The 26,263-nt window shown below is 42.2% G+C and overlaps 1 protein-coding gene across 2 annotated transcripts in view; it reads right to left on the reverse strand.

Moving 5' to 3' along the window:
• LOC108933317 (retinoic acid receptor beta-like) overlaps positions 1-26,263 on the reverse strand; it is a 99,963-nt gene that overhangs the window by 45,632 nt on the left and 28,068 nt on the right. For both annotated transcript variants that reach the window (XR_003797287.1, XM_029248450.1), the window contains exon 2: positions 17,034-17,476. Coding sequence is in view for 1 of the 2 variants with exons in the window: in XM_029248450.1 (XP_029104283.1) it covers positions 17,034-17,214 (181 nt within the window). In the remaining variant the exon portion in view is untranslated. The remainder of the gene's footprint in view (positions 1-17,033; positions 17,477-26,263) is intronic.

Raw genomic sequence — 26,263 nt, forward strand, 5'->3', positions numbered from 1 at the left:
GCAGCAATCCAAGTGAGAAACGTGACTTTGATGGCTAGTTAAATTATTCTATTTAATAATTAGGACAAATTTAATTGGGTTGTATCTAACCTTTAAGCTGCTTCCTACATAAGCCTTCAAGCCCCAACTGACTCGCACAAGAATAAAATTTATGTGGCAGATAAAACAAATGCCATGAATTCACTGTCTGGGGTTAGTACCCATGCTGCACCGTTGCCGTTGTTTTCGTGTGTGTTTTTGTGTGAGGGAGACAGAGACGTGAGCATATGGCTGACCTGAGCACAGGATCCGCTCTTCCACACCTGGGTCAGGAGACTGACATGCTTCAGAGGGCAACGCTCAGTTTCAGAAATGCGGTGCTTTCCAGGGCCTTCTGAATAATGGAGCAGGTTGACAAAGGAGCTATGCGAGACCCTCCCCCTAGCCCCCCTCCTCACCTATGCCTGATCTTCAGTAGGCTGCACTGTGTGACACTTCATCCTCCACCCCAAATTCCCCCACACCAACCAGTATTAGCTAACCCCCAGGGCAATGTCCCCATGTAGAAATCCACCACTAGATGACAACAATTAAACTGTCCATTAAGGCAACCCACTTATTGGCCTCGCAGCTCCACATTGAACTAAACACTGGGCTTCAAGAAAGCTCCTTCAAAGCTCGGGCAGATGGAAGCACGGTGGAGCACATCTGACAGGGCTCAAAAAGTAAAAAGTCAGAACTTGGAGATTCAATTGGATATTATGTTCTTGCCTTCTCCTGTTTTGGCAGTCAAATTACTGACGACAAAACATGCAGCTTCAGGTTTCTGTATTTATTTTGATCAATTTTTCCATTGTCAGTTACAATGTGTCCAGCGCAGATGAATGTATAAGGTGTAAGCCGGGGACACACCCACTGAGTCACACATTCACACACAAGCAATTTAGAGTCACCAGTTAACCTGAAATATGTCTTTGGACTGCGGGAGGAAACCGGAGCACTCCAAAGACACCCTCGTGAACACAAGGAAAAAACGCAAACCCTACACAGCCTGAGCCAAATTCAAATCCCAGAGCCCAGGAGCTTGGAGACACAAGCTCTACTTGAAGCTCAGCTGCATCATCATGCTGCCCAACTTCCTTTAAAATTATTTTTAAAACTGGTATCTGATTATTTTAGATTCTAATTTTGTATTGGTATTATATTTTTAAATGTGTATGCATTGGTTCACCTGATTTGTTAAAACACATTTATCCAATAGACATGTGAAGGGAAACACATCGAATGGATTTTAACAATTTGTGCATCTGAAATATTTTAATAACTGCAAAGGGCTTGAAGCACACCCTAATGATGTACGTGTTCATTAAATATTGATTTAAACAGAGCCTGTGGATTGCATCATGTCAAAACTAAGGTTTTACTCCAGCTAATGAATATAGTAAGCACACAGAAAGTTATATCATTAACAGAGTAGCAATATCTCCCCTCCCACCAGGTCAAAACAAAACAGTCATGTGAATGACACTTGGTGCTTCAGTGGTTTGATCACACCATCTTTGATCATTCCAGCAATTGTATTAAAGGCTGAACCTCAAGCAGGTTTCGGAAAGTTGTGTACACATTAATAAGCGCTGTTTTAATTGTTTACCAGTTATTATTTATATGAAGCAACAACCTCGGTGCATTTTATGGGTAACTGTAGCCATTTAACCGTGGCAGGGCTTGCAGAAGCTATGCGTCAGTGACGAGTGTCTCTATGTTTACCCTCAAGTTATTAAATCTGACCTTGTTACTAAGTCCATATTTACAGTAGGGTAAGTCATAACTCAGCATTTGTCATCTTAAAATCATTACTTCCACTCTAAATTTTATTCACATTATATTCTCTCCACCAAAGGGCTTGATGTTATTGTATGAAAGCTATTATCTTCCTTAATATAGTTAAAAGAGTTCCTGTTTTGAAGTGACATAGTTAGGAATAAAGTTTAAAACAACCTGTACATAGATCATCTTTTATGAAACCCAGTTAGAGAAAGCTGACTCATTTCAAAGCATAGAAAACCTTGAAATTACCTGCTAAACCTGATTATGTGTGCAGAACACAATGTTCGCGTTTTGACAATTTTCTGTTGTTGCTAATGGATTCATCAATGAGTGTGGTACTGAACTCCATCACAGTGTCAACACTGACCTGTAAGTCGCTTTGGAGAAAATCGTCTGCCAAACGAGTAAATGTCCATGTAAATGTTTCCATGGACAGAAAGGAAAGGGAAGTGCCACCTCAATACAAGATGTGTCTTCAGGCAAATTCCATATTATAGCCACCAAAAGTGCTCTGTTCTATTTATTTTTCTTTCTCTTCCCTTCATTCTTTGCTTTACTCTTTTTATGACCAGCTACTTTTTAAACTTGCCCTTGTTTCTTTCCAGGCATTGCGGGATGTATTCATGCTTATTATTATAATAATTATAGCAGTGGACTCAAAAGTTGCAAAGGGGTTGAAGAGCAGAAAGACAGGAAGCATATTTTCACAATGACGTGTTCAAGTTTCCTCTGGCTCCCTCCTTGACCCTGTCTGCAGACTGACACTTGGTTGCACCCTGGATTTTTACTCCATACTCAGTGAAGAGAGTTCATGCATCTCAGGCTGCATCCTGTTTGTCAAGTGTTGAGTTTGGATGCTAAAAAGTCCTCCATAAACAATGAGGTGAGGACAGAGGCAGAGCTGGGGATGGCACAATAAACCCTAATGGCATATCACAAGAAAAGTAACTAATTTGCTTAAAAAAATTTAAAAAAAAAGACATTTATGCCTTAAAAAACATTCATATAGAATGTGACATACTGTATATGGCCATATATGCAGGATTGCATTACTGTGTGGTTTTTGGCATATGTGCAAAAATGCAATTTTTATATTTTCTTGTTTAGCAAACTTTTTCCAGAGAAACCTATAGGTTAATGCATACGTCAGTGCATAAAACAGGTCATAACCACACACATTCCCCTCATTTGTCATAAACTAAGTGTGGCCTTGCTTCGTACAGACAACCCAGACTAACAAATCTGAGATGTCTATGTGCAAGTGCTCAGGTTAATGTAATTCAATAAAAAGTTTTCAGGTTAAACGAAACTACGCATGTTTAATATTTAAGGATCGAAAAGCAGTGGTGTACTCAGAGAGTTTTTCTTGAAAGTGAGATCTGTGATGGGGAAATCATTTGACCTGGAAAATCACTGGACCTCGGGCGTGATCAAATTTCGCATTCGGCAGGAATACTCTATTTTCTGACACTAATTTCTTGATATAACTTGTGTTTTATAGAAGTACTCCAGGAATAGTGTATTGCAATAAAAGTGATCAGTAGGTCCATCTCAGCAGAGGAAGAGCCCAAGCAGCAGTGATGGTGACTGAATTGCAGGCGTGTGACTGAACGATTCGAGGTGGGACATGGTACCTGATGGGTCCACAGCAGCCGTGGTACGTATGATAGAAATGGCTCTACGTGACTGAACGATTCGAAGTGGGACATGGCCTACTAAATGAATGTTACACTACGACCCTGTGGATTGACAGTGGAGACTTAAAGCTCCAAAAACCAGGGTACCACCAGTTTAAGGTGGGCAACAGTAGGCACACAGTGCATTTTTGATTCACAACAGCTGTGTTGAATCCACAAGTAACTAATAGGCAGTCAAGCTGTAATTGTTTTAGAGAAGACGGTATAACGACTTGTAACAACTGCTCCCTTGTTGTAAACGCAGGTCAATATAGACAGAATAATTACACTTCACTCTAAGCATGAGCAATCACACAAACCCCCTGTTGTTTATTGTCCATTACGTGAGAACACATCAGTTAAAAGGCAAATCTGCCTCTGTGGACTATGTGCAATTGGTCGACTGGTGGGAAGGATCTAATGGGATTTTACCTCATTAAAATGTAATGTTAATATATTTTAAATTAACTGAACTACTATACGTATACATTAGTAATCCTTACATTACTATTTAATATTAACATGCTTATGTATGTTTCGAGATCCCTATAAAACACTGGTTGAGTTTTAAGATTAGTTGGTAGTGTAGCTGTTAGGGCTGCTTCCTTTAGACCGAAAGGTTGCAAATTCAAGTCTCACCGCCAGCTTAATGTTGTAAGTCTCTTCGGAGAAAAGCAGCAGGTAAATGAACAAATATAAATGTAGGACATAAAAGTAACTGCAGCATCACAAAGTCTTCATATACTAATTCTGTATGTTAGCACAAAACTGCAGCAGCAATATCTTATACTCACTGAGATACTTCCTAATCTGTGAGGTCCAACCCTGTGCTACTATAATGGATTCTAAAGACCATTCAGACCAGTAAGGTGTCACCAAAAGGTGCCAATGAAGACGGTAAACAGTGCTGTTAATGCCTCTGATCAACACGCTAAATTTACAGATGTGTCTTCGGAGGCACTTGCATGAAAAAAGTCACGAAGGTTATCAGAATGGAACTTCTACCGCCTCGACAGTTCTCGCAACAAGGTCACGAAGGGTCTTTGCATCTCATCACTGGCACTGTGAATTAAAAAAAAAAAAAAAAAATTCAGCCCTACCTTGCTGCCCAGCCACAACCCATCTGCCCCTTACTCTGTAACCACAGCCTTCATATTGTCCTGTTGAAGAGGAACTAAGGGCCAAGCTTGCAACACTCCCACCACCATCAAACAAACTACGCTTAAGGAGCTCTTCCACAGCGGAGGGGGCAGAGGGATTACCCAGTAGCTCCGGCAGCTTCACACAGGGAGCCCGACCCACCTGATCAGAGCACTGTACTGCTATCTCTGCGAGTCTCCCTCGGAGCCTGTGATTTCACAGAGATTAGCTCACAAAGTCGCCCTAATCCCTCCCTGCGCGCCAATCTTATCGACAAGCACTCTCACTTTCTGTACCTCTGCAACAGTTTTTTTTATTTCTTCCTGCAGACAAAAGCACACACAGCCCCATACACCTGAATGGCGAGGAGCGCCAGCGTTTCACGCAAACAACAAAACTCTCCGCGCAAACAAAGACCCAGACGAATCCAATTTTAAAAGCTAAATTATGTTTACCTTTATTTTACCGTTGCCTGTAAGCCTCGGCGTTCTGAGAGACATCATAATTAAAATAATTAAATTAACAGTTAAGTGGCTGTGAGACCACTTATGGAGATTCCTAATTAGTTAATTTAGGAGCAGCTGTAGTTGTTGCTTTTTAGATTTACCCATTAAAAAAGTAATATCTTTGTCTCCATTAAGTGTTGCGTGTTCTGCCGCCTGCCATGTAGCATAATGGCCAACCCCAGCCAGCTAATTCAATAACAGGGCTCCGGGGCTGCCTGGGCAGGCTAACTGCATCATTGTTCAGCATCTTGATTTTTCCTTCAAATTATAGAAAATGACAAGTGAACTCAACATGAACCAGAAAGGCAGGATGAAATTCCAGTATTGGCATTTCTTAATCTGAGCAGGCCGGGCCGGGCGATCGATACATTCCAGCCATGCTCTGCGTCACCTATTACGATTTTCTCACTCTCATAAGCAAATGGATCTTTCCAGAATACATGTTTCAGAATGCTCTTTGTGTAACGGACGAGAAACGGAATGGGGTGAGTGGTGCGTGCGGAGGGGGGGGGGGGGACGAGGCGGGAGGGAGGTTACAGAACTGGGTGAGACAGGCAGCAGCATTGCAGAAGGCGTAACGGAATCAGCGATGCCGCACACGTAAACAGAAATGGAGCCAGAAGAAAAGAGCGAAGACAGGATAGGGAAAAAACAACAACGACGACTCAGAGGGACTCTTTACACGGGGACCGTACTTTTCATCAGGTGCTATTACAAGCCCCATTCACATTATTGGATCAGGCCCATGCAGCATAACCAAGGTGCTGACGGGGGCTGATTGGGCAATCACTCCTGCGCCCCCCTCGGAGCAGAGGAGGGGTCACCCAGAGGACAAGAACGCAGGAGGGCTTTTCCTGTTCGCTGACAGTGACCCACAGAGAAGGGATGTTTCCATGTTTTTCTAGTAACACTCCTGCCCCCACCCCCACAGGACCTTTTTCCCAATTCTCCCCTCTCCTTCACTTCCAATTTCTCTGTCTGCTGTCGTTAGACCGCTGCTCTGTAACCCTGTATCCTGGCCTCTTCGTCTGCCCCTCCACCCGCCACTTCTCCAGCCCAGTTTTCTTTCGGGAGGTTCTGAAATTGAATAAAACTCAATGACGTTCCACTGCGATGATCATCCATCTCCAGCCCATGGGTGGGGGCTGGCTGGGCCCCTTTAACAGGAGCTCTCGCTCCTCTCGTTGAGCACGCTGTGCCTTCATCATCTGTGGCCTGGTCTGGAGAACTGGATCACTGTCTCAGGAGAGAACAGAGGCATGTCAGATGTCTCTGACCCCTTCGGGTGCTCGTGCTCTCCAACAGCTCAGTCTAAACGGACACCGAAACTTATGAGGAGCTGATCTGATTCTAAAATCGCTTTGTTACACTTCCACAACACCTTCATCGCAATCACCAGCAGTGGTTATTTCTCTTCAGTTTTGGTTTATTTATTTAGACAAGGCTTTTCCAAACCAACTGACACTTAAGATACTTACAATAATTTACTCTTTTATGCCAAAAAATTTTTACTGGAGTAATTCAGGGAAAGTACCTTGATCAATGATACCACAGCACAAGGTGGGATTGCAACCAGCATCTTTTGAATGCAAGGCAACCTAAATATCTCCATGTATCTCCATGCTGCCGTTTTTTCCAGACTGAACAAGCTGCTCTGCTTATCGCTCGCAGGTCACTTCTGCACAGCAGAAAGAACTGAACGTGCAGACAGGGGCCAGGTAGTCGTGTCCCAACAGAGGCTCTTTCTCCATCTCCAGATAAAGAGACATCACTGTCTTTCCACCAGATGAGCAGCCTTTTGTTCACAGATCTCCTCCACCCACTGGCTCTTCCCCAAGACAAACGCAGGCTCTCAGGGAGGTCTGCGCTCCGTATGCGCGCCCTTGTAAAAGACATGGACCTCCCTGCCTTTGACCCTGCTCCAGCTATCTCCCCACAGAGTGTGCTGGAATTTAGGGAGCAGCAGGGGGGTTGGGGGTTGCTGTTGGGTGCTGAAACCACTGCGTTCTTGTTGAGTTTTTGCCTACAGACTCCCATCGCTGTCAAACTCATGCAGAAAATCATTCCTGGTACCTCCTGATAAAACACATGTGAGAAGATTTCTTCTCACAGACACCTTGAGCTGTGCCCTGCATCTGTAGGCAAAAGCAGAATGAGAATGCAGTGGTTTCACAAAGTATGGCTTGTTTTTTCCTCACAGTGGCGTTTTTGTCCTAGAGTCTATGTATATGTGTGTGTGTGTGTGTGTGTGTGTGTGTCTCTGTATGTGTTTTATGGGTCTTTCTGGCCACTCCGTGCTTCCTGAAGCATGACTCGTCTCCTGTCTATGTTTGGATGGAGCATCCTCTTCACTAACACATCAGAGTAGAGTAGTATGGTCCGAAACACACACACAGTGGTATTCTCTTTCATACACACACACAGCGGTACAGCCTCTCACAGAAATACACAGAGGTTTAAAGACGCCACTCTTTTCACACACACCTATACAGTGGTACACATTCTCACGCTCAGACCCGCAAAAACAGAAACACAACAGCTATACACAGACTGTCACACACAAATTGGGTTTTGAGTAAATAGCCCCTTTGTGAAGAGCTTAAACATCCCCACCACCCTGACCCCGATTCCTTTTACCTCTGGATCCTCGATCAAATGCAGCAAAACAGACCTTGAAACAGCGTCTTTATATAAAAGCTGTTCTTCAGAGTGTGAGAATGGCTGAGGTTCAAGCCTAATGCATTAGAGATGAAACCTGACATCAAACAAAAGGAGACATCACTTCTCCTTGCTCTTTGCTCGCTGTGGCTCCTTTTTTCATATAGTCCTCCTGCTCGCTTTCGGATTATCATTTCAAAGTACAAAATTCAGCTTCATTAGCGACAAAGACGACTTGTTTGTGTGGACTATTCACATGATATAACGTTATTTAATTTCCATTTGCTCTGTGTTAGTGGAAATAATTTTCTTAATTTTACACATGCCAAGCAAAGTTTTACGAAATTGCTTTATCTTGGTTTATCATTGGGGTGTGATTTAAAAGTCACCCCATTAACACTTGCATGGCAGAGAGTTCATCTGCCACTTAGTTATTGTTTTTCACAGAATTTAAATCAGCAGATTTAACTTCTGTCAAGACTGATAACTAAATGGTCACTGAACTCTGTAACATATAATAGGATTAAGTTCATTTATATTTCACCACAACGATGCATTTTCATAATAATTTTTCACCATGCATGACAAGAAGAAACTAATTCCCACGGTCAGTTAAACAAAACATGGGGAAATAAGTTATATATTTGAATTTTTCATTTCAGATAATTCATTTTCACTTCTTAACTTCTCAGGAGGCATCTGTTGAAATGACAACATGCAAACCATTCATTTTAACACCTTGTAGAGCAACATATCCACACTTCTGCTTAAATGAGCAGGAAACTACCATAATGTGTTTGACTTTACCCTGGCATGTCCTCTTACCCCCTAACTCTGAGGGAATGGGGGGCAATTCTCAGGGTCTGATTTCAGCCACCGAGGACTCATCCCCTTCTCAAAAACTGAGCCGCATCCTCGGCCCCGAGAACAAAGACGCGCTCCTTTATAGGGCAGCTCTAAACATGGGACCGAGGACAACCTCCTCCTCCTTCCCTCTCTACTTGTTGTGTCCTTAAAAGCTAATAAATTAGAGCTGGGACAGCCCAACAAGCCGCTACAGGGCAGTCGGAAGAATGGCGCTGCTAAAAAGGACCGGCTCTCAGTCAAAGTCCTTTCACAGAAGAGCACACTCATTGTAAAGGTGCATGTTGTGCCTATTAAATAACTTAGAAAAGCGGCTATTTTCTTGATTTATGTACAGTCACCATAGAGATTCCGCTGCAACGGCTAGCCGCTGTGGCGTGGGGGGTATACATTTACGGAGCTGAATGTTTTTTTCTTGTTTACTCTGGAGGAAAAACCTTAAGGCAACGTTAGGGAAAGACAATGAAACAAATTAAAAGCTATTATTGATACTAAGTGAAATACCATGTCTCATATGCTTCTCCACTTCAGATCATTAAAAACATTTTTTTTTTTTTTTTTTTAAATCAGCAATTGTTCTCTCCAGTAAATAAACACATATACGGATGAATGAACTGCTGGCAAAACCCTTCAAAACAGCTTTTGTGGCTATGAGATTTGCATCTTGCTTTTATCGATTCCTTCATTCTGAGCAGCTTCCCACTGAACTGTGGTCACAACAATATGCAGCCAACTGGCACAGTAAACCAGTAATCCCTGAACAGGATGCCAGTCTGTCACAAGGGCACTCACACCCATTTAATTCCATTTACACTTGATCTACCCCAGTGAGACAAGTTAAGAACCCACTGCCGATAACAATGGCAATCTCAGGCACACCATAGTAAGTGTTTGGAAATGAGCACACGGAGACAGCCTTGAAAATGCAGGAAAAACATGACAACTCTGCACAGACAGGGACCGACAGCGTTGCGGACACTTGACACACATTCATCGTGTTGTATTGCAGAAATGTAAACACATGGACAGTGCTGGAGAAAATTATAGCGTAACGAGAAAGAAACATCCAGTGCATTTGAACAAAACTCTGCAGACACCATTGGCCTTATTTACTGTGAGTTTGTACCAGTACAAGATCTACAATTGCACTGGGGCGACATAGTGGTGCACCGAGTAGTGCTCCTGTCTCACAGCACCTGGGTGGATTAAGAGGATGTGAGTTTGATCCCCGCTTAGTCTGTCTGAAGTTTGCGTGGGTATCCTCTGGGTGCTCCAGTGTCCAAAAACATGCTTTCAAGTACATTGATGACTCTAAATTGCCCTTAGTGCATGTATCAGAGAGTGTCTTTCACTGAAATATAAATGAGAAACTCATAGTAGGTAGTGTAAAGGTGTGGACTTAATACTGCAACATAGTGTTCACTGGAAGTTGCTTTAGGGAAAAGCATCTGCTAAATGTACTCTTTTTCTCTGAGTGCAGCTAGTGTTCTCTAAATATAGTCAGCAATAAAGTGATTGTGTTTCAATGAATCGTTGCATCACGCTAATTCAGGTAATAAAAATAAGTTTCAGTGGGAAAACTGGGATTGAGGTTGAACATATTCATTAATAATCGAAATAATGAAAGAACTACAGTGTCAAAGAAAGGGTAAAAGAGTGTTTAGGGCTATGTTTTAGAAAGACAAAAAACACTTAAAATTTTGTGAAAATTTTGCCCCCAAATCCCGAGGTTCAAATTTGAAGACATTTCAGAATGATGCACAGCCGTGCTATAAACAGCAGCTCTAAAACGTTACCGTGGTTAGGTTTGTTTGAAGTGGAACAAAGCTGCTCCAAGTGTGGCCAAGTTGGGGCCTTTAAAAATACACCGTGCAGCCATATGTACTGCCTGTTTTCTCATGACATTCCACAGGCCTCTACAACTCCTCAGCATCCAATAATGCTCACAGAAATAACTAACTCAAGAAAAAAGATAATCTCGAAAGATTATTTCCCTGTATGTCCAATAAACTGGCGATGCAGAGCGCTTTGCCGGATGGTGGTTGGCTCACTGTGCTCCTAGTGAAACATTTGCAGATTCAAACCCCACGAGGAATGCAGCTGTGCTCTCCAGCAAGGACATTTATCCAGCTGTGTATATATCTGTGCAGCTGTGTATGTTTTGACATCGCAAGCCGCATAATGAAACGCATCTTTGAGGCAACTAATAATAAATAATGCTGCTCCAGTGATATCCCTTGTAAGAGACATTTTGGGAGGAATACCCACAGCAAATCAAGTCTACCAGTGAGAAGAGGAAGTGGGTGAGTGTGTCACAGCAGGACAACTGGGGCATTTGACTCCTCTGAACAGGCTGCAAGCAAGCGGGCTGGGGCTATACTAGAGTAAACTCCTCTCTGCCACATATGCCACACATACACATGCTCTCACTTTGGGCATTGATTTTTAGTCCTCTGGGTTAGCTCACATGCTGCAGCAAGAGGACTTTGTATGACTTATGTGCTGCGCAGGATGCCAGTACAAGGGTCCAGGGACTGGTGCGGGAGACCCATGTCTCCACTGATGGATCATGGGTACTTTCAAGGACAAACTGAGGAGCAGCAGAGATCAATGTGACCTTACAAGTTCAACTTGTACTTAAATGGAAAACGCACTTAGCCTGTTTGGATTTACATAATGCCAAGAAATGAAAGGCTGTAAAGGAAAAAGGCAGAACACACACAATATAAGTCACGACACAGAGCCGAGACAAAGAGAAGAAGCCAGTCGCTGAGCCAGAGCCCACAATGTGTGTCAATGCACAGAATTAAAGTATATAATCAGTAACTGCTTGTCCAGTGCAGGGCTGTGGCTCAGAGCCTATCCTGGAAGCACAGGGCATGAGGTATGGTACAGCCTGTGGACAGGAAAGCAATCCATCACAGGGCAATCATACACTCGAAGGATGATTCAGAGTCACCGATTCATCTGAAACACTCGTCTTTGGACTGTGGGAGGAAAACTGGAGCGTCCAGTAGAAACCTACATGAACAGGGAGACAATATGCGAACTCCACATAGACTGGGCCACGGTCAAACTACCAAGACCAGGAGCTGTGAGGCACCTCAGCTACCTGTTGTGCCAGCGTGTTACCCAGAGATGAACTGCATATTATAATTCATAGCACAAAACACACAGTCAAAAAGAAGCAAAGCATAATCTGAGTAATTTGGCAATGGTCAATGCACAGAATCAGAGTACAACGACAGAAGACAGTACCCAAGATCAGAACAGAGTTTACCTAAAAGCAAAGAGCCTGTGCCAATAAAGAGAAACAATAAGAGTTCAATCACTGAGATAAACCAGATAGCAGAAATACAAACACAGAGCCAAAATGTCCATTAACAGCGGAGCAATAGGCCAGGATGCCCTGTAATTGAGTCAAAGCTCAGAGCACGCAGGCAACATTCAAAAATGTAAGGGAGCAGAAGAGCAAGAGACAACGTGGTCCACAGAACTGACAGATTTGGGCTGAGGCATGAAATCACCAGGAGGATCAACAATCTGAGTGGGGGAGCTAATGCATAGCCTCGAAGTTTTCAGTTTGTGCTCTTTCCAGGACTCTGACACTTGAAGGATTTGCATTCACTCCTTTCAAAAACAAGAGAGGAAAGAAAAGTCTTGTGCTGCCAGCAAGGAGCAATGATTCATTATCAACATGGGCTACGAACAATTTCTTCAATCTCATGTAAAATTATTTGCACATAGAAGCTCACTTCATAAAGGCCTGTCTAACACTAATCCTTTTAGGTGTATACCAATGATATTTTCCATTTAAATATTCTTTTGGTTTAGTGACAGTGACTGCTTAGAGTTTGATGCTTTGGATTTGTCAATAGCGCTAACTTGATTTAGATTGCGGATGTACTCTTTGGGCTTTGGTTTGGGGCCGAGTTTGCTCACATCAAAGATCTACGATCTGATGCGTTTATGAATCATTGATGCAGCCGGCTGCCAAGCTAGATAATCAGTTCATTTTATCAGCCGGATAACTTTTACTGCATTTGACAGCTGGCTACCTGCGACTCTTCCGGCAAAGAAAAAAGTGCTTTACCTTGTTTTTTTTTGAAAGATTTCCCATACATTATAAGTTTTTTTTTTGATAGACAGAAAGCGGCAGTATCTGAAAGTCAGAAAATGCACTGATGTACTGACAGCAGGGAAAAACACAGATTGGAGAAGGTCATTGAGAGGTAAAACTGACAGGGAGAAAATCCAGGTACCCAGCTGACAGACAGGAATCACATAACGCGCTGTGAAAGGTGACGAGAAGGATGGGAACTGACGAGAGGAGAAGTAATGCCCACAAGGTCAATTCTGACAGACTGAACGAATGGATTGGATCTGACGAGACTCAGCTGAGGCCGTCTCCCCACAGGAACTGTAATTGTGATTTTAGACCCTCTCACATCATAATCATATGTCAAAATATCACACTGTTACAGAACTAGGGACAATATTCAAATGAGTTAAAGTGCAATAACTCCTGAATACACACATATATCGTACACACATTATACAAGTACACATACACACACACTGTCTGAAGCCGCTTGTCCCGAGCAGGGTCGCGGGGAGCCGGAACCTAACCCGACAACACAGGGTGCAAGGCTTGAGGGAGAGGGGACACACCCAGGGCAGGACGCCAGTCTGTCGCAAGGCATCCCAAGCAGGAATTGAACCCCAGACCCACCAGAGAGTGGGACCTGGTCAAACCTGCTACACCACCGTGCCCCTGTTATACAAGTACTTCTGTGTAAAAGAAGCATCTTGTGCTTCGCAAGACAAAAAGGTACAGTCTGGTTATCCTATATCGGGGTAGCAAGTGGTATAGCACCTTGCAATTGAAAGACCAGGGTTCAAATCCCACTCCGGCTAGTACCCTAGATGAAGGTACACACACACATTTTCAGAACCGCTTGTCCCATACGCGGTCACGGGGAACCGGAGCCTACCCGGGAACACAGGGGCGTAAGGCCAGAGGGGGAGGGAACACACCCAGGATGGGACGCCAGTCCGTCGCAAGGCACCCCAAGCGGGACTTGAACCCCAGACCCACCGGACAGCAGGACTGTGGTCCAACCCACTGCGCCACCGCACCCCCTAGATGAAGGTACTTTACCCTGAATTGTTCCAGTAAAAATTACTCTGCAGTGTAAGCTGGTACATAAGTATGGTAAGTTCATTACAATTAACATTGCTAGTTGCTTTGGAGAAAAGGTTTAGCAAAATGAATACATACTAAAAATGTCTATCAAATATACATTCTATATTGAGGTTTTTAATTTATTTCAGTTTTTCCCCAGCAGGATGATGTGGAAAATCATAGTATCACTTTGAGTGTTTGCATATTATACACTGTTTATCTCAGAAATGGAGTATAGTGTCAGGCTAAAATATCCCTTTCTCCTTTTTCTCCGCGATCAAAAGATAAATCTCCCATGTTAATCTAACTCTGGTTCCCCGAAGGAGTGAGTAGTGTTGCATACCCAGCGTTGAATACCCAGTGTGTGCCTTTCTTTCGACACTTGCAGGCATGCTGTGCTCTCCAGAATATTTCTGATGAAAATGTAAGAGAGGAAAATCCTGTTATCTCTAAACAGGAAGCATAAACAAATCTCTCCAGGCGACTGTGTTTCCACAGGCCTGTGAAAAATCATTGCGTGTGAGCAGGCTCTCTTACAAAAAGTTCTTCGGGTCACTAGAGTACCCCAAGGGAAAGGAGAAGTTTTTGCGTCTGTGTATGTGCATAAAAGGGACCCCCTCTTTCCTAACTATCCGACCTAACTGACCATCACGTGGACACTAGGCCACCTGGAGGCCTCAAAGGATTCAGAGCAACTGTTTCATAAGTTCAAACTTTTTTATACAAAAATTAGCATTGTGGACTTCTGACTTCACTCAGTGGCCAAAATTCAGATGCATTTTTTAACAAGAGACAGAGTGTGTATTTTTTTCCTTGCCAAAACAGATGGAGGTCAACTTCAGTCGCTGACCTATAGATTCTGTGGGTCTTTCAAGATAAATTAAAAGGTGTTTTTATCCTTGTGTCACTTTACAACCTCCTATACTACCCTCTGAAGTCTGTCCTGTAGTATGCTGCTGTAATTTATGTAATACTTTATCGAAGCTAAGAAAGTACCATACAGTCCTATCAGATACAGGACTAAAACATTTGAAGCGAGTCAAATTAAAAGCAATGTGCATCAAATACGAAATGGAAAAAAAAAAAATGCAGTGGAGCAGAATTTGTATTCTTCAATAGTGGATTTCCCATTTCAAATATCTTCTCACAAATCATTTGAAAATCAATATTAATAAGTGATTCAGTTTAATATACGTATATACGGTATACATATTAACCATGACGAGAGCTGCCCTTTTCTATAGCTTGCGGCAACATCCTTCACAGAACGCTGTATGAACGACAGAAAGGAGGAGGAGGCCGGCCTATGCTACGCTTCAATTATTCCAGAAGATTTGAAAGCACAAAACTAATGGACGACAGGCCAAGGGACAATCCCTTAGCTCCTCATCTTCATCCTGTCTGAGGAAAACGACATACTGCCAGATTAGGCTGAGTGAGTCTTCTGGTGGCTGTGGTTACTGAAACCACTATGTATTATGACCAGGCTGTTCAGTTTTACAGTTTTTGTCCAAACGTCTCCAGCATATGTGGAGGGGACTGATTTTGCCACCTTCTCTGGGCAGACAGCTCAGGTGGATGTCCCTCCAGGCACACCCGCTAGGTGTTAAATTTTGGTATTAGCCTGTCTGAGTAGAGGGAAGGAACCTGTCAGTCCTCTGAACAGAAGTTATCACAACAGCATTTCCTGACAACCCAACTAGGGATTAATTATAATGGATGAATGACCCAAAACCTGTCTGTGTATGATGATGTTACTAGAAACTCCATATCTAACTTTTTTGGATTAATCCACTCCTCCACTGCAACATAATGCCGCAAACGATTCATTTTTATTGAATTATTTATTTAGGAAAACATCAATTATGCATTCAGTGGTCTTAACTGCAGAGCATGCTGCTGAATTATCTATCCTAGGTGTTGGGAATTGTACCACACACACACACACGCAGTGGGTTGGACCGGGTCCTGCTCTCGGGTGGGTCTGGGGTTCGAGTCCTGCTTGGGGTGCCTTGCGACGGACTGGCGTCCCGTCCTGGGTGTGTCCCCTCCCCCTCCGGCCTTATGCCCTGTGTTGCCGGGTAGGCTCCGGTTCCCCGCGACCCTGTCTGGGACAAGCAGTTCTGAAAATGTGTGTGTGTGTGTGTATATATATATATATATAAAATAAACCAGCTCCTTACAGGCCCCATCGGAAAAACAACCTCCCATTTTCTGTTGTTCCTATTCAGAAAATTGTTCCAATCAAAAAGGGCATTATGAGTATAAGTTCTGAACAATGCAATTCTGAGGTCTATATAACTGTAAAATAACTACTTTCTTGGAATCTGACTGATTATTTTTGGTATTGGCAATCATTTTATTGCATGTTCTGGCACTGTAGTAACTATACATTCTGGTCATTACAAAAATGAAGGATTTCTTTGGACGGCAGTGTGAAGCAATCATCATGACCCACACCTGAACTAAAGGGGTGGTTTTTATCTCCTCAGCAGCATAAAAAGCGTTGCTCCCCACATCCAGCCACACCATCTCCATTAATCGACAAGGGTCTGCTGATACCACCTTTTATACCTTCTCAGCCACGTCTTCAGACGCCCAGTTAGGTGAACGTGAGAGAGTAGTTTGCCTTTGCAACAAGAGGCATGGCCTGCTGGTTACATAATGAGAGTACTGGACAGTTGCTGTGTGATATCTGCACATTCAAAGACTACAGAAAGTAACAATGCAGCAGGACAGTAGATTTGCATTGCACTAAATATTAGCCATGCAACAATATGTATGGAAACACACTTTTTTCCCCCCACATATTTTAATCATGATTTAAAGAAACCTTTACTTCCCCAAGGAACATTTTACACTCATCTCCATACATTCCTAATCATGCAGTGATCGAATGAGGTAGTGCACGATGTAGTATATAATGAGTGAGATACCCTTAAGAGAAAATAGTGATAGGCTGGAAAAGTGAAGAGACACACATATACATAACTGTCTGTTTTTGAGATTGGCAAACACCATTACATCCCTGAAAAAACTTGAAGACATGAAATTAGATGATAAAAAACTGACAAAAAATAATCATTGAAAGGATGTCACACACTCTCCGCTTTTCAGAGTTTCCTGTTCACGTGGGGACATCTTCTTGGAAAACGTGTAAATACCTACAGCTAAGAGAGTAAAAGTGGAGACACTCACCTACTGGTGAGGGGGCACTGCAGCCACTAGAGGCTTGCTGGAACTGGGTCCTGGGCAACGGGGGCAGTGACAGCCCTCGGATCATGGAGGGGAACAGGAAAGGGTATGTTCCGGCCCTGTAGCGCCTCATCTGGCCAAGTGTGGGACTGCAGCAAGGCTGACTCCTGCTGGTGGTCTTCATTCCTCCCCCGGCTTGACCGCTTCACTTGAGAAGGGCAAGGAAGTTGAGCTCAGTCGACTTGGGTTCCAGCCCATGAACTCAGCACCACTGCCCCGCCTCCATTACGGAATTCCTTTGCTGTAGAGTAATTTTCCTTCACTCAAAGCATCACCGAAATCAGCACAGAAACTCAGACACCTTCCATGTCAAGGAAAGCTGCCGATGCACACCTCCTATTGGGTTTTTCACGCCGCTTGTCGCATGTTTGCAATCGCCCACAGTTCTGGAAAGAGAAAGGATGGAACTGGTATTAGAAAAGCCATGAGAAAACGGTCCAGAGAGCAAAGCATTCATAAAGCATCTGCACACTGTTCAAAGCAGTGAAACTGTTACAAACTCAACACAAGCTGCAATCTAAGCTTCAGCTGGTTTATTACTGGTTTGGAAAAGCTATAAAAAATGTAAATGAAAGAACAGACACATTCATAATTTAACAGAAATTTAGGCAATACTGCTTGCAAAAAAATCATTCTTAGTGCAAAAGAGATTTTCTGTCCCTTCCTTCTTCAGTCCGATAAAGCTGTTTTTGTTTTCATATTGTTAACAACTGCAACTATTAATTTTAAAGTCTGCTTTTGTTGTCACTCTTATAACTGAAGCTTGGCTGGGCAAAAGGTAGAAGACCTAGCTGTCAAACAAAATCCTTAGAAATCTAAATATGACAAAGTCAAACCTATACATAAGACCGGCATACCTTTAGATATATGAAATTAATATGCCACATTCTTCTCTAACATTATGTATATGGAAAACAATTTAAATGCTTTAATGTCTACCAAAGTAGATCAAATTTGATAGACCATTTTAAAATCAAAGATGGTAAACAGACCTTGACAACTCCAGGGCCCCCCAAAAAAGCTCTACGAGTGTCTCTTTTTTCCTGCAGCTAGAGGGTTTTCTGTCAATCTCTAAACTGCCAGCATGTGCAGAACTTTGTCTAATGAGATCATCTTCCCTGAAACCTACAATCTAGGTCTTCAGGGATGGTTTGTAAAATGCCCAGATGAAAGGTGTCCTGGTTACACACCATGCATTACACTCTACTTCAGACTAAGACATGCTGTTTTTGCTTGGATACCTACTTGAACACAGAAAGGGTAAGGGAAACACTGGCGCATTATTAGCTGTTAAATCAATGTGTATCCTTGTGAGGTTCACTGCAGAGATCAATAAAGTCTTACCACCCTATCCTAGACAAAAACTAGTTGAGCTCATGTGAAGAATTTCAGAATATGGTTCCTATGAATTTGTACCAGTAATGAGAAAGGTCTGAATTAGTGTTACTCTTCTTATCTCTATGACTGTTTGTAGCATTATGGCAGATTATTGGTTTAAGTCTCACCTCAGCTATGTCTCTGTAAATTCTCTCCATGTTTTAATGGATTTCCTTTTTTTGAGGTTTGACAGCATTCCAAATATATGGCTGACACGGTGCATTGTGGACAGTGATTCTTAAGGAGTGTAAAGTACACATGAGCACCCTGTGATAAACAGTTGTCTCCCCAGGTTACACAGCCTGTATTGTACACCTCCTAGGTTTGAGTAGAGATCACTGCAGCCCTAATATGAAAAATGGTGTGTCTGTAGTGATTGTTACTGTAAAACAGGAGAGTCACAGACACAGCTGCTTCTTGGTTTTGTTTTAACCAGTTTGTACTACTTAAGAATGTAACCCATTTGTATTTAAAACTAAATTCATGTAGCAGAAATTGGTCCAGTAAAAACAATTTACTACTATAAAGTTAAGAAAGTAACAAAAAATTTTGAAGCATCAGATTTCATATTCTAATATTGTAAAGTGTAATATTTGTTTTTTGAAAAAATAAAATTTACAGCTTTTCATTTGTCAATCTGTTCTTGCCTCTCTGCATAACTTGGTTTAGCCCTATTATTTAATAGCCTCAACTAGTAAAAGTGGCTTTTTAAAACAAAACAGCAACAATTAAGGTATCTCCTGCCACCCACCCCCCAACATGTGTGACTTCAGTGGAAGTTGATGCAGCCTATTTTGACCAAATTGTGTGTTTCCATGAATTTTCCATGTTATTTTTCCTGCAGAAGAAACGTCTTGGATTAAATATGAACATCTCAGTTCTGTGTGTGGAATTATAACAATTTCTTTCTGAACAGTTATCATCTAAACCTCTATTAGTCTGTTCAAGAGTTACTGGAAACAGAGACAACAAGTCGTTCAAATGCATTTAAGAAAGCAAAAAAAAGCAGAAAACCACATGCTGAGCTTTTAGCAAGTCCATTCCGATCTAAATGGAACCACAAAAACTGGAGAAGCTCCCAATGACTGCACTTCTAGACACAGGAGAAACAATCATAAAATCACCTAGAATAGAACCACCAACACTTCACACAGCTTCCTTAAAATGTCCTTCTTATACTGAACTTTGCCTTAACATGTAGTGTTCTGAGAACTAATCTTTGTCTTAAAAGTCACCTGTTTCTTTTGAGCACTTGAGTACAATTTCATGGCTTTACAGCAGGCTGTATCTAAAGAACATGTAATCAAAAGGTTCCTGGTGCCAGTCCGAATCCTGCAATTGTACCCTTAATAAAGGTTTATAAAGAAACTATTTGAATGGATAAAGGGAAAAAGCTGGGCATGTCCTCTCGGATAAATCAATATGCTTAGCAAATATAACAATTGACAAAAATCCTCTGGTGCCTGGTCACAGAATCAAGGCTGACCCTTAATCACATGTAACCTTTGTCTGCTGTTAATTCTCAAACCAGAAACACCAGGCTCTCTACTGGGAAAAGAGACATGATTGGGAGGTGCAGGAGGACAGCACTTTATCTGCCCTGTGGTAAATCCTGTTTAACAGAATTATAAACTGCATCAGGATAATTGCAGTCATAATACACTAATCTGCAGTTAGAGTGCCATTAAAGTGATGTGTAACCACAGTGAATAATCAATGGCCCAGAGTTAATGCTCATCCTGGCTGCACTTAGACTGCGAGCTTAACAGTGAAGGAGGCTTGGAGAACTCCAGTCTTCTGAACTGCTGCCTTCAAACCCCAGTGCAGGTATATTACTAAACAAGTCACAATTTGTACATATTGTTATTATTTTGTTTAACCAACAGTTTTTATCCAGAACATCGTGTAAGTTTATGCACTTAAACATTTTTCTCAAAGTTTCCCAGGAGCTGTCTGGAAATTGAACCAGCAACCTTCATGGCAGCTATTTCTGCATTATGGAAAATTGTGCGATTAAAAATAACGGCTGATCGGAAAAACAGGGTTAGCTGCATACCACTCAAAACCTAAACAAATTTGTAACCAATTTTAATAACAATCCAAAAAAATTAAATTCACTGTAGATAATTATAAACAGTCCTCACTGTTGTGTTAATTGGTGTCCTTTATAGTTATTAATTACAATCAGTACTGATAACACTAAATCAACTGACACTGGCATCATCGACTGTATGTGTTAACAACAATAAGATGTTGACCTCAGAAGTTGTCGGCAAATGACATATGTCTGTTCACCAGCCGTGGCTGTTTCAGGAATGTAATACTCAAAAGGTTAAGCCAACCCACCATTACTGAAGGTCTCTGGGAAAGAAGGGGCACAGATGTTCGAGAGGAATTCCATTCAGTAGTTTGTCTACCCAGGTGTGAACAGGTCAATGTGAAAAGCTAAGGCCTGACTGGAGGACTTTACAGATGAGACCTCCACTATCACTTCAATACACCAAAGACACACCTCATAACGATCAAGAAGTTAACCATTTGACAGTGAAGAAAAACCATAGCTGCTCCAGAAAACTAGCAGTGCTACTGCACTACAAGAGGTTGTTAGTGAAGGGATCTGTGGGTAATCATGATCAACCATGATACTTTGGCAAATAGAAAACAGATCCAATGAGTGGCATCAATCAGTGATAATGGCATAATTTGTGTCAAAGGTCTCAATTTCCTTCTATCAAGAGGTTCCAGAACTTAGATCACGATTCTATAGTGTAGCTGTAGACTGAAGAAGGTACTAATGTTTCTTCTAACTATACTTCTGACCATGTCAACATTTTTGGCTCTCTGTTCAAGTTCCCCACTTGATAGGGCAAACTAATCTAGTTGTTCCTGTATAATATGGTCAACTGATTTGACACAAGTCCTATTGTGCTTGCTGCTCCTGCAAAACCTGATGAACACCTCCTCTGTCTTTAACAGCTGAAGAAATTTATGGATGCTTTAAGGGGACTTCTGGGATGAATCAGGGACAGATTTGCCAATTTATATGGGCTTGGTCACTTGATTCATGTCCTTAATACAGTAATTTGGTCAGAGTTTGTAAGGTTTCATGGCTGACTGCTATAAAATTAACACATTTTTAGGTGAAAACTACAACAATTTTGAGAAGTGAGGCAATTTATATTACTGTGTTTACACAGGCCAGCATATTAAGAAATTGTATCGTTTTCCCAAGAAGAGACAGAACTGCCATTTTAGTCATGTTTCCCTATAATCGCTTTGCTTTCATTCCCTAATGGAGCTGCTCAGAGTTGGGATTTAGGGCTGGGAGCCACTGCCGTAATGAATTGTGCCAAGGGAAACGAGTGGTAGAAAGGTCAATATTGCTGTATGGAATTACATGCATTGACTAGGCAATCAATCAAAGGCCAGGAGCTTGAAAGCTGGATGACTGCGGCTGATTGGGGATTAATCTCATTCAATCAATTACACAGTCCTTTCTGCATCGTTTCAGCATACAACAATAAAAACACCAGCCTGATTTAAAAGGGAGGCTGCACCACCTGATCTTATTTTCTTTACATCAAGACAGGGCAAAATTCAGAGTAAAAAAAATAGAAATGATATATTCCTACTCCATGAGTGACAGCTATTTCAACACACACAACAGCAGTCTTGTTTTAGTCGGTGGCACATACATTTTTTTGGGCAAAGGTCCACTATAGAGTCATTACCTCCAAATGAAAAATGTAGAATTAAGGGGTAGCACCAAAAGGTTTGCAGCACTCTTCTTTCTGTTCCTCAGAATGCAGAAATATATTGCCAAAGTGTAGGGAAATAGCTACACGCACTTATACACAGACATGAGCACATACTGAGGAAAATGCCCACAACCATCCGCTAACCCATGAGGACTTAAGGATACCTGCTCTTGTGCTCAGACTCTCGAACACATGCTTGCCCTGTCCACATGCATGATGTCCTCACCAGAGGCTTGCAGTCAGAGATCACCCCATACTTGCTGTGTGACATAAAACCTCCCAGTCTCACTCTTTCAATGAACAAGATGGCTGTGCTTGAGTCACACATTCCCAGTGCCACCAGGTGAAACATGTCAGCACTCATTTGCTTGGATACACTTGACAGTAACCTGCGTGTCATTCAATACGAGGTAGAACATTACAGCCCCACAGTAGACACTAACTACTCAAACAAACAGCTTTGCAATTTGTTTTTAACCATATAGCATCATCAGACTGAAACGCAAACGTGTCCCTTCTATGCACCATCCCCTCCACTCCTGGGACAGATATAATTTTTTGTTCTTTTGTTTCAAAGCATCTGTGACAAGGTCTACCTCATGGTGAAAACAAACAAAAAAAGACCCATTGAATGCTGAGGATGGTCTTTATTCAGCTGCAGTCATCATGGGAGCTGCAATAATGCGGCAGTGGGATGCTGATCAAAGCCTTGTCTCTGGTCTTGCTGTTCTCCATGTCTGCTGTGGAAAATACAGACCTGAATGCAAAGCCTCTTTTCGGATGAAGGCTCTGACTTGTCGATTCCATCAGGAATTGGATGTATAACAGAGCAGAATGACCGCTCCCTAACGCTATCCTCAAAGGGCAGAAGTCACGGTCATTGTATAATAGTGCAATTAATTCAGTGTGTTTTGAGAATATCCTCAGGAAAGTGAACAGATAAGGGAGTAGGACAAATATGAAAAGAGGGGAAATGTTGAGCGCAGCATGATAATGCTGGCTTTGTGGAAATAATCCCATTTCAGGCCTGAAACGAGATGTTAAAAGAGAAAGCATTATGGCTTCAACACCATGGACTGTTTTTGTAAACTTTCAGCCATTCGGCATATGGTTTCTGGCTTTGCTTGGATTCTGGCCACAGAAATGCTTGGTTTTATCTCTCACAGTGCTTGGGTGAGAAGCTGGTTTCTCTAGAAGTGTTTCCGTCTGTCACTCAGCAAAGACAGTGCTCTATGAGCGCTGATGTGGGACAAACTCTTTCGTAGTACATCTGGCACATGCTGGTGACACCGATTCAGGTTGAATCTTGGGTGTTTGATCTGATGAGGTAATGAAATGGACATGGCGGACCACAAGTTCAGCCGCGGTGCGTTTGAGTCCAAGTTCCTGTAGGTATTTTGAGTGAGGAGAATAGGCAGTCTTTAGAGACCCGTCATTATTCACTTTACTGTGCCACAACTATCGTGATTATTAATTCATTATGGAGTTAATGGTTTTGTCCAAAGCAACGTTTATAATTTGACCCATTTGTATAAGTATGTGTTGTACAGGGGCAATATAAGTCATCTGCTCATGAGTGGTAGAGTACTAGCAAGGAATAGGGCTTGAATCAGAAGTCTCCAAGTTACAGTCATGTACATGTCCTTCACCACTATGGTGCTTGCTCCCCCATTACCCATTTGATCAACATGTATCACCATGTTCACATAGTTATCTCTCAAATGCTAACTCAGTCAAATGTTGCAGCACCCATACCAAAAGAAATTTCTGTTCATTTAGGAATGTGGACCCAAGGAAAGGTAATGCAGTCCAAGGATTCCTGGGGAAAAGTTTATAGCTGGGTAAAAGTATATGGTTTCACTGTTTTATGTCACCGATGGTGAACCATTATTGCTTTTGATCTGCAGGATGCAGCATGATGCACCCTGAGGTTCAAAGAATCAGCCATTCTGTATTCTGCAATGCTGCCTTCAGGCCTTTAGAAAATCTCATTTCTAGTGAACAGTGTATGATATGTACCATATCACGCATCAGTTCCAGAAAGCAGTTTTTGATCAAACCAAAGTCAGAGCGTTACACTGCCTGTGGCTCATTCATTAAATATTGCACTTAAAATGTACTAGATTCCTTCTGACGAAGCAAAATACTTCATCAGAGCACTGCTTAAAGAGAACAAGATTAAACGCATTTCAAAATAAACAGTGACCATGCGACTTTACCCATCTTGCAGAAATTTTAACAAATTTTAATTACTGGTGTCTTCATCTGCATCATATGTCTGCTGGATCTGTACGTGTTCCAGGTGTTTCCAGCTCTCAGTCAGAGGAAAATAAACAGTCCTGCCCTCCACCCCCCCAGTCAAAGCAGACAGCTCAGTGACACAGCCACAGTGAAGACCAAATCCGCAGTGTAACTTCTCCTTACAAAAAACACAGATTTGCTGCCAACTGCCCTCCTTCTCTCTTCTGCACCAAGTAACCGATATGTCCCTCACAGAAATGTGGAAATTCATTCTGTCTCCACCCCTCCACCTGAACAGAGCCCATTTGTGGGCCTTCCAGTTATTTCTATTAGTAGGGTTTTGAAGGGAGAAATTCAGTTATCAGTGCTGCCATTCTGTCCGCTTTCCATGAAAAATGACAGCTGCCTCCTTGAGACCATTACTCAGTCGGGGGAATAGAGATTCTAGAAACTGCATCTGCCTTTCACTTAACGATCCTAAACTCACTCTTAAAATTTATACTCTTTGATCAAACAGGAAACTGGCTAACACTGATCGGAATTCATTATGCATTTTCCCAGGTTGAGGTGCAACTACTTGCTTTTCCCTCCACAGGGTCTACAACAAGCATAAAGCATTACAAAGAAAGGAGTTAGAAAAATAGATACACAGAGAAAGATTTTGGGGTTGGGGCCAACTCCAGTTATGTTATGTTGCAAAAAACAAACCTGCAGCCTGGATGCACTACTACTATAAATCATTTATAACGGCCATGCATGATCTGAAAGCAGTACTTTGATCACTTCAGCGGGGTTACATAACCACTTCTTTCACTCTCTGACTCCTCAATGTGCGTTTTTCATCGCTGGGTGGCAGTGGAAAGGGAAAAAGAGAATAAAAACACACACGCATGTGCATATACCTCAGTATACACCGAGGAATCAAGAGTTCTATCACACCACTTTGCATTTCAGGTTAGGCATGAGATGAGCGGTTGAAGTAGACCTATTCCCAACCAGAGGGCCAAGGTGGACACACACACACACACACACACACACACACACACACACACACACACACACACACACACACACACACACACACACACACACACGCTATGTTTAAGTGCTCCTGGTGTCTGAGATCAGAGTCCAGTATGCATGGGGGAAGAAAAACTAAAGCCATGCAAATCCTTAACTCAACAACCACAAGACACCCAAGTTGAAGACGAAAGACATGCACACTTTTAAGGAAGGGGCACCACTTGTGGCTTGTTAATGTCAGCTTCATCCCCCTGTAAAACACTGACATATATTTTAACCAACAAGCATTTATACTCAGTGAAGACACATAATTGCAGAGAACTTGCTCTAGGTTCTAGTCCTGATCACAAAATCTGTTCAAAGCAAGTTACATTTTTACTTATTCATACAGCTGGATTTTCCAACGGAGTAATTCTGATTTAAAAGCATTAGCATTCCAGCACACACATTGCATCACATTCATTCTACCACTATCATTTTCTATGACTCTGTTCCTTGTCATCTTTTTATTTTAATCCGTTCTGGTGAAAGATTCCAGTAAGCCTTTATTAGATTACTCTTTATGTGACGGCATGTCTATGCCAAGCTCTCTAGCAAAGCTTCTGTAGCATTTTTTGTGCATGGAGATGCCAGAGGAGATCTGACCTTCTGTGGAAAATCTACAGTGAAAAGCAGGTGCAGGAAGAGGTAGGATGTCGATTGAACATGGAGAAAACGGGCTGAAACACGTGACATACAGTGAATTCTCTGCACTATGTTCTGCAACAGGGACAC

Source organism: Scleropages formosus, chromosome 23, assembly GCF_900964775.1.
Source record: "Scleropages formosus chromosome 23, fSclFor1.1, whole genome shotgun sequence".
NCBI classification, from domain to species: Eukaryota; Metazoa; Chordata; class Actinopteri; order Osteoglossiformes; family Osteoglossidae; genus Scleropages; species Scleropages formosus.